This window comes from Quercus lobata, chromosome 11 (genome assembly GCF_001633185.2).
Source record: "Quercus lobata isolate SW786 chromosome 11, ValleyOak3.0 Primary Assembly, whole genome shotgun sequence".
Taxonomy (NCBI): Eukaryota; Viridiplantae; Streptophyta; class Magnoliopsida; order Fagales; family Fagaceae; genus Quercus; species Quercus lobata.
In genome coordinates this window covers 32495969-32510622 of record NC_044914.1, presented here as the reverse complement: position 1 = coordinate 32510622, position 14654 = coordinate 32495969, and the positions used below count along the sequence as shown (strand labels likewise).

Below are 14654 nucleotides of genomic sequence, written 5' to 3'. Positions count from 1 at the left end.
AAAAATCGAAGAGTCTAAACCCAATTAGATTCTAAATTGGATTTCATTTGTAGTCTAATTTTCTGCCAAGTGTCCATATAAGTTTTTATTTTTTGTGACAAGTGAATTATTTGGTGCAAAAACTGAAAAGTCTAAAGCCAATTAAACTCTAAATCATTACATATCTATATATCTATATATATAATAATAGGTGAAACTGAGAGAAACTCAAATTAGAATATCAAATTAGAGTTCCAATTTTGTGCCATGTGTCTACATCTATGTGGGGATCATATTATAATTATCATTCCAATTGTTCAATAAGAATCTGAAATTGAAGTTGAATTTTGCTCCGTGTGGCTAAATGTATGTGGGCCCATTCTCATTAAAACCACTTCTATGTATTGGGTCAAGTCAGTTACTGTGCTAATTAAGTTTTTTCTTGATTTTGCAGTCAAACATGAAAACCAAAGAGGCTATTTTTATACCCGATGAAATCACTGATTTCACAAGAGACAGGGGGAGGGAGAGAGTCGTAAGGCACTGTGAAGGAGAGATTAAGGACCACCACCATGTCAAACCATCTCCCGCCTTCAACCTTGCCTCTTGCCACCAATATGTAATGCCTGAACCACTATTGATACAGGTATCTTTAAACAATAAAAATTGGTATCAAATATGATTTAGGTTTTGTTATTTTGGGTTGATTTTTATTAATTTAGGTATTTGGGTTATTGGTTTTGATTAAGCTTGAATGAAGAAGAAGGAAAGGGCATGATCAAAGATGTTTGAAATCCATTTAGCTTAGGGTTGACAGCCATTGAAGGTGTTGCCAAGAAACAAGGAATTTTCTTTGCTTAAACGTGGTTTGCTTGTCATTCTATGTGATGTTCTTTTCTTCTTCTTCTTATTTTAATTCAGTTCTCTGATTTTTTTTTTTAATCATTTGTTTTTTTAATTCCTTTTGGTTTTGGTGTCATTTTTTTTTCTTCAAATTTTCGTATCTACTGGTTAGGGTGTCAATGTTAACTTTCTAATTTAATGAATACTCCAAACTAGGTTGAGTATTGCATGCCAACTATTTGATTTGTATTACCATTTTCTTATTATAATTATGATTGTTGTTTGGAATGTAAAATTGTATTCTTTTATTTTTCTATTTGTCTACAGGGGACAAGAACGAGGCACTCCATACATATAGTAGAACTCTTGCAAAGGTCTATTTCTACCCTCTTTTGTACATGCAGATTTTGTGTTTGGCAGTCAATTGCCAACTTAAAGCATCCATATTATTAAAATATAGAGAGTAGCAACACTGATGTGAAACAACGAAACAAGTTGGCTGCATGGATTTTGTTCATTGTTTTCTTAAAAAATTATGAATAGGATTCTATATGAAGTGTTATTATATATGGTTATTTAACTATTTAGTTTAGTTTTTGTATTTTACTTTATGCATTTAATTCCTAAACCACATTCCTCTCCAAAAAAGAAAGGAAAAAAAAAAAAAAAAATCTAAACCACATATTGTTAATTCAATTACACCAGTTGGATACATCTCATGGAATATTGGATCATGCTCCACTTATTTATTGGGTGAATCAAAGTGTCCTCTACATGTTTGGCTAAATGCTTGGTCATTGGGTCTTGCTAAAGATGTATTGATTTCATAGTGGTTATAGCCTCCTGTCCCACAGTCGTTTTTCCAAATTAACTTTCTTACTTGGTCATGTTATGGGCATAGTTCAATTAAGTCATATCATATGAAATATGAGGCTTTAGTCTCAATTATTTATCAAGTTCTCTTATGTTATATATGCTGATAGTTGTTTCCCTTGTGTTAACATTTTTGTGATAATAGTGACTGAAAGGACCCAGCATGGACATCCTAGAAAAACATTTCCCGACCTTGCTGTCATAAAGATAGACTTGGTTTATTTGTTGTGTTTTGGATTATAGGGCTTTCTTCTGATACTGATGAAGTTATTCTAAAGGATGCTTTTGGATGATGTGGTGAGCTAATTGAAGGTAATGTAGTAGATTATTTAGGTTTTGTAACTTACATTTTTAGGTTTAGATGACCTTAGATTTACTTGAGGGTATTATGTTATCATATCTGGCAATTAAAATTATATGTGACCACATTAGTGGGAGATCAAAAGGGTATGGGTTTGTGCAGTTCACTTTACTTTGGCATGATATATTATATATATATATATATATGTATGTATGTATGTACTTTTTTTTCCCTTACAAAGAGCTCTGTTAAGCGCCTAATCTTAAATAAAAATAATGTGAATAACTAAATTTATTTTCAACCCCTTCTTCAGGTGTTGGATGGCAGAGTGCGTTATGCACACAAGCGCGAGAGAAAACAACTTGGATCTTGGGAACAATCATTTTCTCTTTGCATCCACTTAACTAATTAGATAGAACAATTATAAAAATCACAATTTCCTCTTATTCCATTGTCTAATTTTTGTTGTTTGAGCATTTAATTCCTGATTTTTTTTTTTTTTTGAATAATCCTTAATAGGTTGTTGCTGTTGCACTAAAGTGTGAAACAACCTAGGCACAATTTGACGACGTGGCCACTAGGTAATGCCTTTGGCCGTGTAATATCTAATATTATCATTTTTATCATTCGTCATTTCCTCTATAATAGTGAATTGAAAAATTACATGAGTCTGCCTTTGTCTTCCTTGGGTCCCTCATCTTCTCAATTGGCAAAAGATAATGATTTTGCATTTATTAGAAGATCAAATCTACACCTTCAAATTTAGCTTTCTATTAAGCACTATTCACCCCACTTTGGATGTTATACTTATTTCTCATTTTCTTCAATGTCCTTGCAGTGAAGTAATTATTGCTCCTTTTTTCCCCTCTAATCTAGGTGTTGCTAGAACTCTTTTTGGTCTAAATTTCTACATAGATCAGCTAATTAGGTATGTCAAGACTTCATTTACATATTCTTCCTTTTTGATCTAAACTTTTGTAACTGTTACATGAACCATGTATGAGATAGAAAATGCTTTGCTCAATTGTGGAGCTTGGGTGAAGGCAATTAAAAGGCTTGAATTGTTTGTTATGAAAACTAACAAACAATCCAAATACGATGTTCTTTATGTTCTTTAAGTGTCAACTTAAGAATAAAAAATTCTAGTGCTAAGCCTAGGAAATTAAATTATGAGAATAAGTAAAAAAAAAATCACGATAGACTGTTTAGGCAGTACACTAGGAAGGTCTAATTGCACTAGGAGGCCAGTAATAAACTTTTCAATTGTACTCCACCTTACTTTTAACAATTTAACCTTCCATTATTGTATTGATAATTGCAACTGGGATAGCCAATTTTTTATCAGTAATATAATTTAATGTGAATTGTTGCATTGTAGATCCAGAAGGTATCCCAAATGCCTAAAAGTCGCTAAGGATGGGACAAAGAGAAAGCTCATGGCATTCAAGAAAAAAGAAAACATTGTTGGGAGTTTTTAGTTTAAATTATTTGGTTTATGACATTGTCTATAACTATTTTATGTGGTTTATTACATTGTCAAGAACTATTTTATGTATTTTATGATTTCTAAATATTGAAAAGGCAATCTGAAAAATCAATATATTCATATTAGTTTAATGGATTTGTCACATGACCTATGAGCAAGGTTTCAGTAAGTTCACTAATAAGCTTGTGTAATATTTGATAGAGTGTGCATCCTTTATTACTGGTTTTGGTATACTAAACTTTGGCTGAAACAAAAAGACTTAGGTTATGCAGCACAACAAAGTTTCACTATCATATGCTTGAAAAAATTGACGATTATTGAATTTTTTTTATGGGTGATTATTAAAGCTTAATTTTGCTCACCAGAGGGCTTAGATATAGTCAACTAATTTTGATTATTTCATTTTCCTAACCTTTTGTATATTTTTTTTTTACTTGCTTAAATTGCATGACATATGTTCAAAATATTTTTCATTGCATACAAAAATTGATTGAAATTTAGTTGGATCTCAATTAGTTAAACCAACTAATAACTGATAATTGCTTCTTCTTTTTTTTTTTTTTTTAAATTTTTTTAAAGAGGGTTTTTATTTTATTTTTATCCTATCCCTTCAAACTTGACATTTATGTAATTTAGTTGTCTACATATTATTGGATGAAAATGGTCTTAGTCAATAGATTATGAAATTATAAAGAATGTTTAGGATGTCAACCGATTAATAGCTAAAAAAAGGTAAAATAATAATAATTAAACTTTATGTACGGATTTAATCTTTTGAAGGATTGAGAAGAATTATTAAAGAAACAAGATAATGAAATTACTTTTGTTGTGTACATATGTAATGTAAAAATATTTTTTAATCTTTTTAAGTACATTCTCATATTTTATTATAAGACATAATTACCAATAGGACAAAAACTAATATCCTATATTTTTAATAAACCATTCTTAACATGAATAGGAACAATTGAATATTTCCATGCGTAATAATGTCATGAAAATTATTAAATAACCCAAGCGTAACATCAATAGTATCACTACAATTCAATTCCACGATTTGATCTAACCAAACACTTCACACGTCCAAATTCATTAAGAACCATTTTCAATACAAGAATCTAGATAAGTTTAACCATTTGACTATCAAAATTTATGTATATTCATTTAAAAAGTCTAAAAACACATTATTATCATTTATTGTAATTTAATATGATCCTATGAATCTTTAAATATCATTTTATTATAAATAGTGAATGAAATATTAGAACACTATTTCAACCAAAAAATATATATGAATACTTTACAAAATCTTTCAAATGACATGTTGGTGGAAATATTTTCAAAGGTGGGAAATGATTTAGCAATACTATAATTAGGAAATATCAAGTTAAGGTATAACAAAACAAGTTTTTCAATGTATATATACTAATTTATTTCCCTCTATATAAGTTATGAAATCTATTAATTCAATTCTTTCCTTTTTCTTAATTAGTTGCAAAAGCTTCAACAAATTAATAGAAAACAAATTAGTACTCCAAAGAATTCGACTCACTCCATATTTTAGTCACCCAACCCTACTAGATGACAAAGCAAAAAAATTGATTTTTTTTCATGTTATGAAGCAAAGAGTCCCCATGCACTACTCATAATGGGAACAAACAAATATTTCTTGAATGAAGAAGTCGTTGAAGGAAAAATATTGATTGAAGAAGCTGTTGCATGTGGTGATTTTATTGCAACATATATTCATGGAGTCATGTTGCTTGTGAATCAAATCCTAGAGGCATAGGTAACCTTTTGAGAGTTCTGAATTTTGAACATGGAAAGCATAGGCTTCTAAAATGCCGAAGAATACTTCGACTACTTGCTATAGGAACCGCCATGTATCAAAGTCCAAACTTCAAGCTTGCCAAAAAACTTAAATGGGACATTAGAACCGTGATGAACCTTATCCTCATGGTTATGAAGAATTATTTGTGGTTATGTGCAAGAGAAACATGATTGACCTTGAAATGTTTAAGATGGTGAATAGGTTTATTTAAGTTTGACAAACAAAAAAATATATATTAATGTCCCTTTATATAATTTTTAATAATAAAATGCAATATTCTCTTTTTTTTTTCTTTTTTTTTTCATTGTAGCAGCACTTAAATAATAAAATGAAATATTCTCTTTTTTTATTCAGTGTTTTATCTAATGCTATCCTCCATATGATAAACCAAAAAAGAAAAGAAAGACCAATAGCATCACTTAAATAATAAAATGCAATATTTTTTTTTTCATTGTTTTATCTAATTGACTAATTCTATCCTCCATATGATAAACCTAAAAAAAAAAAAAAAAAAAAAAATTGACCAACATCATTACTACAATTAACCATTCCCGTGCTCTGCACGGGTTACATACTAGTTTTAGAAATGTATGGTTTTAAAAAATTGTAAACTAATAACATGTATAATTTGAACATCTTTTAAAAAAAATTGTATAATTTGAATCGTATAGTTGTGGTTGTTTTTAATTGTACCAATGCATATACACGGGGCTACACACTATTTGTCTCTGATAAGTTACAATCTAAGTTTTAGCATTTCTTAGATTTTAATCGGGGGACAATCTAAAGTTTAATATTTAGGTTGGAGATTAAAAAAAGGGAGAGGTAAATTGCAAGTGCACCCATAAAGTTTGGGGTTGTTTGAATTTAACATCCTAAAATTTGAGAAATTGAATTGTACACCCTAAAATTTGGTTCCATTAGCAAAAACCATATCATTCATCAATTTTGGCTGTTAAGTGACACATTGGTGTGCTAATGTGTGTGGGTGTGTGTGTGTGTGTGTGTTTTTCCAAATTAGCCTCCCAAAATGTGGTTGTTTTACTTGAAACAAAGAGCATTGTTAGTCTTCCAAAACATCATCATTTTGGGAGCTAATTTGGTAAAAATAAAAATTACCCATCAGCGTGGTAGTGTCACTTAACAGTCAAAACTAACGAAGGATGTGTTTTGCTAATTGAACCAAATTTTAGGGTGTAAAACATTTCCTTAAATTTCAGAATGTAAGATCCAAACAACCCCAAATTTTAGAAGTGTACTTTGCAATTTTCCCCAAATAAAATTGTTTAGGCATTATATTTCCAACAAAAGTTGGTTAAAGATTTTCTAGATAATTTGTGCAAGATGCGCTCACAAAGAGATGAAAATCATATTTTGGGATTTTGTGTGAAGGGATTATACAATTGTTAAAATAAAGTTATTGGCCATGTTGTGATTCTTGTTTCCCTAAATTCATGCTTGTTTGTTTGTCTTTTACTTGACTTATGTCCATTAAGAGCACTGGCATTTGAGGACACTATTTTACATCCTCAAAACTTAATTTATCTGTTTTACCATCTCATTTTACAATTCATCCAACATCTTAATTTCTATTTTTACATACAACTCATTAAAATAATATAAATTACAACATTAAATAATATAAACAATTCAATTCTCTTTCCTCTCTTCCCTTTTCTCTCTCCAGTAAAGGTGTACGTAGGTCGAGTTGGGTTGGGTTGGGTTTAGGAGTTTTTTCAACTCAACCCAACCCAACCCACGTGGATAGTGGTTGGGCTGGGTTGGATAGTTTTTTTTTTTGGGTAATTGCTATTATTATTATTATTATTATTATTATTATTATTATTATTATTATATTGAGCATTAGAGCAACACAACCACAAATAAGAGCAAATTTATAACCAAATCATCATGAGCATAAAACAAACACATACTGTATGAGAAGAACTTAGATTTTTGGATTTTATTTGGGAAGAGGGACAAAAAAGAAAATAACAAAATTACATAATATTATTTTTAATATATTTTTTAAAATTTAAAAACAAATTTAATATAAATGTGTCGGGTCAGGTTAGGCGGATTTGTAAATCTCATGACCCGAACCAACCCAACCCACTATAAAAAAAATTTCATGACCTAATCCAACCAATCAACCTTTAAAAACAGACCCAACTCAGTGGGTTGGGTTGAGTCGGGTTGGTTTTAGCAGGTTGGTGGGTTCACTGCACACCCCTACTCTCCAGTAAACCCACACAATCACCTTCCATCAAAACTCAGCCACAAACACTGATTCTTCACCACCAAAATTACCAAAAAAAATTGCCACCAAAAACACCAGCCACAACCAAACCACCCACTGCCACCACTGAACCATAACCCACCACTGAACCAACACTCACAACCTTGCCTAAGTACCCAACACCCACAATCGAAACAATACTCACCACCGAAGCAACAACCACCACTGAAAAACTTAGTCCTCATCGTTAGTCCGATTTATCGACCTCCATTCCACTCCACTAAGCAATTGGTTTTCATCATGACCCATCCACCACAAACCCATCGGACCAAATCATAACCACTAGACCTAAATCCAAACACCCAAACACCACCCAAACTCATACCCAATGTCCACCCAAATGCCGACCCAAACACCACCCAAATTTCGATCCAATCTCCAACCAAACGCCGACCCAAACACCACCCACCTGTGGTTAGGGCGAAAATCACTTTGCCTACCCGTGGTTTGAAAAGTATCACTTAACCCACCTGTGGTATGTTTCCGTTAATCTCCGTAACCCACCTCAAGCCCAGCCGTTACAAAAACACCTCTTAACACCAAAACACAACATAACGCGAATCAAAACACCCAAAACTCAAAAACTTTTCAAGAGAGAGACTTGTGGTGAGATCAACGTGTTCTTCGTGGTTTTTATATCTCTTTTTCAGCCTGTCCTGGCCCGGTGGTTTCATCTCATCACGGTGGTTCTGGCTCTCCATAAGTGGTTACAAATTTTCTCGCCATTAATGAGTTATGGCTCTCCATTTGGTGGTTTTGTGTCACCATTTGTGGGTTTTGTTGGTTTTTGCATTTGGGTGTGCTTTATTTATTTATTTTTTTTTTGCAGAAATCATGGTGGCCAGTGGTTATGGGTTCACAATAGAGAGAAAAGAAAGATAGAAGTTTTCCCCATTGCCTCCCTCAAACCTTTGGCTAACTCCTCGAATTTAAAAAAAAAAAAAAAAACCAGTTACCCATAGCCACCAAAACCTCCATAGCCACCTGACCCACCATTCGAAACTATAGAAACTAGAAAATGATCAAAACCCAGTTGCCCAAATCGCATTTCAGAACGGCCCAAATTCTTAAACTCGACTTCATGGCTAGAACTCAACGGGTGAGAGTAAGAGTGGCATGAAGAACAAGTACGAAACCCACTAATCTGAACTGCGTTTGTGGGAATTCGGGTGGAATGCGAAATGGGTCTGCGAGAAAACCCCATGAAATTGAAAGAGAGTAGGGATTTGCGGGTGAGTGATGCTGAAAAAGAGATATAAAAACCACGAAGAACACGTTGATCTCACCACAAGTCTCTCTCTTGAAAAGTTTCGGAGTTTTGGGTGTTTTGATTCGCGTTATGTTGTGTTTTGGTGTTAAGAGGTGTTTTTGTAACGGCTGGGCTTGAGGTGGGTTACGGAGATTGACGGAAACATACCACAGGTGGGTTAAGTGATACTTTTCAAACCACGGGTAGGCAAAGTGATTTTCGCCCTAACCACAGGTGGGTTATGTGTAATTATCCCTTAAGAATAATATAGGATGCTATCAATCCAGTATTACTTTATGTTAAGAATTTTATAATGGCAAAATTTTCCATAATGAAAGTATGAATGAATCTGGCTTCCTTTGCAACTACATTCAGGAAACGAAAAGGACTCAGATTTCACAGATTTCACACACTAGTCCACATATTTCAGGTATAAAACCTCTAGCTCTAAGAAACCAAGAGGGTCAGGACTCAGCTCTATCAGATTATTCTAGCAATCCACAATCCCTAATCAAAGGAGAAAGATCATCTAGAAAATATTAAAAATAATAATTCATGAAATTGCATATAATAAATGTATTTAAAATATTTAAATGCTAAAGTCACTCAACAAAAGTCGGGCAATGCCCTGTTACTTGGAAAGTGCATTTTTATCAAAGTGCAAAACTCTTCTTCATTTGAAGCACAGAATGAAGAACACCACAATTGAAAATCAGATAAAGAGAGGGCATTCACAATTCTAACATCTTTGTTGAGAATATTTGGGATCACAATATATGTCAAAAATAAAATTAAAAGAAAAACATTGTCAAACGAAACAGAGAGATTCAAAGAAACATTACATTTTCTGAGCAACCATTGTCAGCCTTGTGAACACTTTCAATGGTTAATTGAAACAATTAAATTATGGGCACTGCAAAAGACAAAACCAATGGATATTATCACTGGGAAAAAATAAAAATTAAAAAAAAAAAAAACCGAGCAACATTTATGGAATTTTAAAAATCGATTGGAAAGGGGAAAAAATTACCTTCAGTATTAGGTAATATGACATCCATTTGCAAATAAAACCAAAAATCTTGCTAATCGAACAATTTACATTCCCATATATTTATGGGAAGAGAGGTGTCATGGGTCGGAGCTCGAGGGACGGTAGGGAAAAGGGTGAAATGGGTTTCTGGAAGGAAGAGCAGATGCCGGCGTCAGACTGGTGTTGTCTTCCAATAGATGGATTTCTCACCTGGGCTCTTCGCCGGCGTCAGACCAATGTAGGTCTTCCTTCATCAATCACTGGTGGGCATGGAACTCTCCGAAGGCACAGGCTTAGCTAGGGTACGGTGAGGAGAGGAAAAGAAAATCAAAGTAAAATTTTGGTATTTATGTGCTACAGTAATTTCAACTGCGTTACAGTATTTTCAGCCAAATAAATCACACGCGTTTTATTACTTATTTGCTACAGTGTTTTCAGTTTTAACAAAAATAAGCTCAATCCAAACGGACTCTAGGAATCAAGTCCGGTCAAATCCAATAAATAATGCAGGTAAAAATACAATTAAATTAAAAAAAATAAAAAAATTTCAAAGCAAATGAATGGTGGCAACGTGGCCACATTTCCAATTTTTTCATGGGGAAGGGGTAGTGTCTGCCATAGTTTGGTGGTAGACAACTTTATTGGAAAAGAAAAAAACTTGGACTTTTGGTTTTGGGTACCAATGATAGAAGAAGAAAGAAAATGCCTAAAAGAAGGAAGAAGAAAGAAGAAAGAAAACGCAGAAGAACGGAGAAGAAAGAATTGTCAGCTAAGTTTTAATTTTAGTTTTTATCCTAAATTTTAAAATTTTCCTTAATTTTGGATTGAATTTTTGCATAACAAACACACAACTATGATTGAGTTGTCACAAAGGGTTTTTTTTTTTTTTTTTTTTTTTTTTTATAATTTTTATACTAATTCTTTTTCAATTCACAATCACTCACTCTCTCTCTCTCTCATACTTTCACCCCAAAGCAACTAATCTCTCTCACTTCTCATCTTCATTCTCTCATGGCAAAATTTACATCACACCCACCACCACAAAAATTACATCAATGGCATGATTTTCTCACCAATCTAGGAAGGTTTTGGGCTGAGATGAAAATTTGGGAGGAGGAGAGAGAGTCTTGTACCGGGTGGAGCACCAAGAGAGAAGACAATGAGATTAGCGAAAATTTCAGATTGAGAAATTAGTAAAACAATTGACTTCTTACCTCATTTCTCTCTCTCACACCTTCATTACCTCACGGCAAAGGAGGGTGTTGTAATGGTAGTGGTTGTGATTTGGGAATTTGGCTTGTGTTTGTGATATATGGATGTATTGTATTTGAAGAGGGAGATGAGATTATTTTGGTTTTGGTTTGTATATAGCTTGTGATACAGAGGGAGATAGGGACGAAAGGAAGTAGAAAAGAACTCAAAGGAGTCGAATTTTGTTTTGTGTTTTTTTTGTCGAATTGTTTTTTTTTTTTTGGTTTAATATTGTGGATCAGAATTTTTGTTTTGTTTTGTTTTTTTTTTTTTTTAATTTAATTTATATAAAATTATAATTTTTGTTTTTTATTTATTTAAATAATCTGACAAAACTAAGTTAAAGGTGCAGTTATATCTGTATTATATGCATTATATATATCTTTTTTAATTGGATTTTTATGTTGTTTAAAAATATCTTTATTAATAAAAGGGTAAATTGATTTAGAAATATGTTCATAAATAATAAATTTTATTTAAATTAAAAATAAAAAATTTTAAAATTTAGAATTTTTTATATATTTTTATTTATTTTAAAAAGAAAAATATATATTTTTAAATTATAATAGATATAAATTATTAATCTTTATAAAAAATAAAAGAACTTATATATAAAAATGTTAATTTCTTTCCAATGACGAAGGTCAAAAAAAAAAAAAAAAATAATAATAATAATGTAATCTTCAAAACATTAGTGCAGGATAATTTGTAATTTTCCCAAAAGTGTTAAAACCTTCCCAGTCTTCAACTATGAGTTTCCCTCTTCCTTCAAAAACGAACATCTCAGCCTCCAACTATGTTTTCATTATTCCCACACTTTCTAAAGTTCAAAAACTGCGACTCAGCTCAATTAGCTCTTCACCTTGTACGCTCTCTTTCTTCCAATCATCCAACCTCCGCTAACTTCACTGATCTCTCTGCCATCCTACAAGGCCAAGTTTCACACTCTCGTCTCCTACAAATACATGCCCAAATATTTCAACTTGGTGCCCATCAAGACAATCTCATTGCCACTCGTCTCATTGGCCACTACCCATTGCATGTCGCTCTTAAAGTCTTTCATCAACTGCAAAATCCAAACATCTTCCCCTTCAATGCCATTATCAGAGTCTTAGCTGAAAAGGGTCTCTTTTCCCATGCCTTTTTCATCTTCAAAACCTTGAAACAGAGGTCTCTTTCACCTAATGACTTTTCCTTTTGTTTTCTCCTAAAGGCATGTTTTAGGTCCAATAATGCTAATTATGTCAACCAAATTCATACCCATGTTGTGAAAATGGGGTTTCTTGGTGATCCATTTGTGTGTAATGGTTTTCTGGCAGCATATGGTAAGAGTCTTAAAGATTTGGTGTCTGCGCGTAAGCTGTTTGATGAAATGCCTGATAAGGGTGTGGTTTGTTGTTGGACTTCGTTGATTTCTGGTTATGCTCAGTCAGGTCAGACTGAGGATGTTTTACAGTTTTTTCTTATGATGGTTCAGCTGAATTTGCAGCCGGAAAATGATACCTTGGTCAGTGTATTATCTGCATGTTCAAACCTTGAGAATGTAAAAATTGAGAAATGGGCTACAGTTCTAGCAGAAATTGGCAAAAATTTTGATTCTAAGAATTCTGGTTGTGATGCAGTCAATACTGTTCTTATCTATTTGTATGGGAAATGGGGAAGGATTGAGAAAAGTAGGGAAATATTTGATGAAATTGTTCATAATGCTAAAAGAAGTGTTCTTCCTTGGAATGCCATGATTGGTGCATATGTACAAAATGGTTGCCCTATGGAAGCTTTAAGTATTTTCCGCCTAATGGTTGAAGATCCCAATCATAAACCCAACCATGTTACGATGGTCAGTGTGCTTTCAGCTTGTGCTCAAATTGGTGATTTAGATCTTGGTAGGTGGGTGTATGAATATATGAAATCTAAAGGATCCAAAGGTATTATTGGATCAAACAAAATACTAGCTACAGCATTTATTGACATGTATTCCAAATGTGGGAGCTTGGAGAGGGCAAAAGAGGTTTTTGATCAGATGGTCTCCAAAGATGTTGTCTCCTTCAATGCTATGATTATGGGTCTTGCAGTTAATGGTGAGGGAGAGGAGGCATTGAGGCTTTTCTCCAAAATGCAAGAGTTTGGTTTACAACCCAATGCTGGAACTTTCCTTGGTCTATTATGTGCATGCTGTCACTCAGGTTTAGCAGAGAAAGGACGAGAAATATTTGTAGACATGACCTCAAGATTTTCTGTTTCACCTGAATTAGAACACTATGCTTGCTATATTGATCTCCTTGCACGAGTAGGCCTTGTTGAAGAAGCACTTGAGGTTGTTTTTTCCATGCCTGTTAAGCCTAATAAGTTTGTGTGGAGTGCTTTGCTTGGGGGTTGCCTTCTCCACTCTAGAGTTGAGTTGGCCCGATATGTTTCTAGAAGGCTTGTTGAATTGGACCCAGATAATTCTGTGGGGTATGTGATGTTGGCTAATGCATTTGCGGTTGATCATTGCTGGGGTGGTGTCTCAGCTCTGAGGTGGCTTATGAGGGAAAAGGGGGTCAAGAAGCAGCCAGGATGTAGTTGGATTAGCATCAATGGTGTTGTTCATGAATTTCTTGTGGGCTCATCATATCCTCAAATTAAGAGCATAGAATATACATTGAATGGATTGGTGAAGCAAATGAAGGAAGCCAGTCCATAGGGAGTTTTCCAGTACTCGCTAGAGTTGCTGCTATTACTTGGGAATTGCATTTGATGTGGTTGGATTCTCCACCACCCCCACCCCCCCCCCCCCCCCCCCCCCCCCCCCCCTTGGGGACAAAGATTGAAGTGCTACGGATCCTAATTGAGGAATTAGGGGCCCATTTAACACCATAGATAAAGCAGTCTTTGCTTTAAAGCTATCCCTTTGTTCTGCTACTTCTATCATGGTATCATTCTTTTTTACTTAAGGTATATGTAAATTTAATTTTTTTTAAGGAAAGTTTATATTTTTGGTAAATAGTTTCTTTTATAAATAAAATGTCAGCTAAAGATGTTAACAGAATGAATTTTCCCCCTCAGGCATTGATGGGGTGGGGGTGGGGGGGAAAGTAATGGATTTTACTCTGTATCAACAGAAAAATTAATGCATGCATTACTTTTCTTTGCATATGATTGATACCAATAACATAGTTATTTATGATGCATTGATTGTCACATAAATAATTACAAATATTCAATTTCAAACTTATTCTTGTATGTTTCCTTAGGATAGTTGAATAAATAGTTTTTCCTATTAAAATAACTATCTTTATATGTAATAATGTTTATAGGTCACTGAAATAAAAAGAGAAAAGCTTTTGGAATTTATCAGCTTATATATCTTATAAATAAACCTATATGATTTGGAACTTGGAACATGATGGATATCATAACAGCAAAATAACAGTTTAATAATGGTTGATTTGATATGGTCCTTTTCTTGGACCTCTAATATTTTCGTATGATGCCTGAATAATCCTAACCATTCATTTCTAACTTTAAAATTA

The 14654-nt window shown here is 33.2% G+C and overlaps 1 protein-coding gene across 1 annotated transcript; it reads left to right on the top strand.

The window, feature by feature from the left end:
• The first annotated feature begins 11883 nt into the window (after positions 1-11883).
• On the top strand, positions 11884-13898 carry LOC115968939 (pentatricopeptide repeat-containing protein At3g12770-like). Its single transcript, XM_031088482.1, has one exon. It carries the CDS (start codon positions 11939-11941, stop codon positions 13823-13825), a length of 1887 nt encoding a protein of 628 aa, XP_030944342.1. The 5' UTR covers positions 11884-11938; the 3' UTR covers positions 13826-13898.
• The last annotated feature ends 756 nt before the right edge of the window (positions 13899-14654 follow it).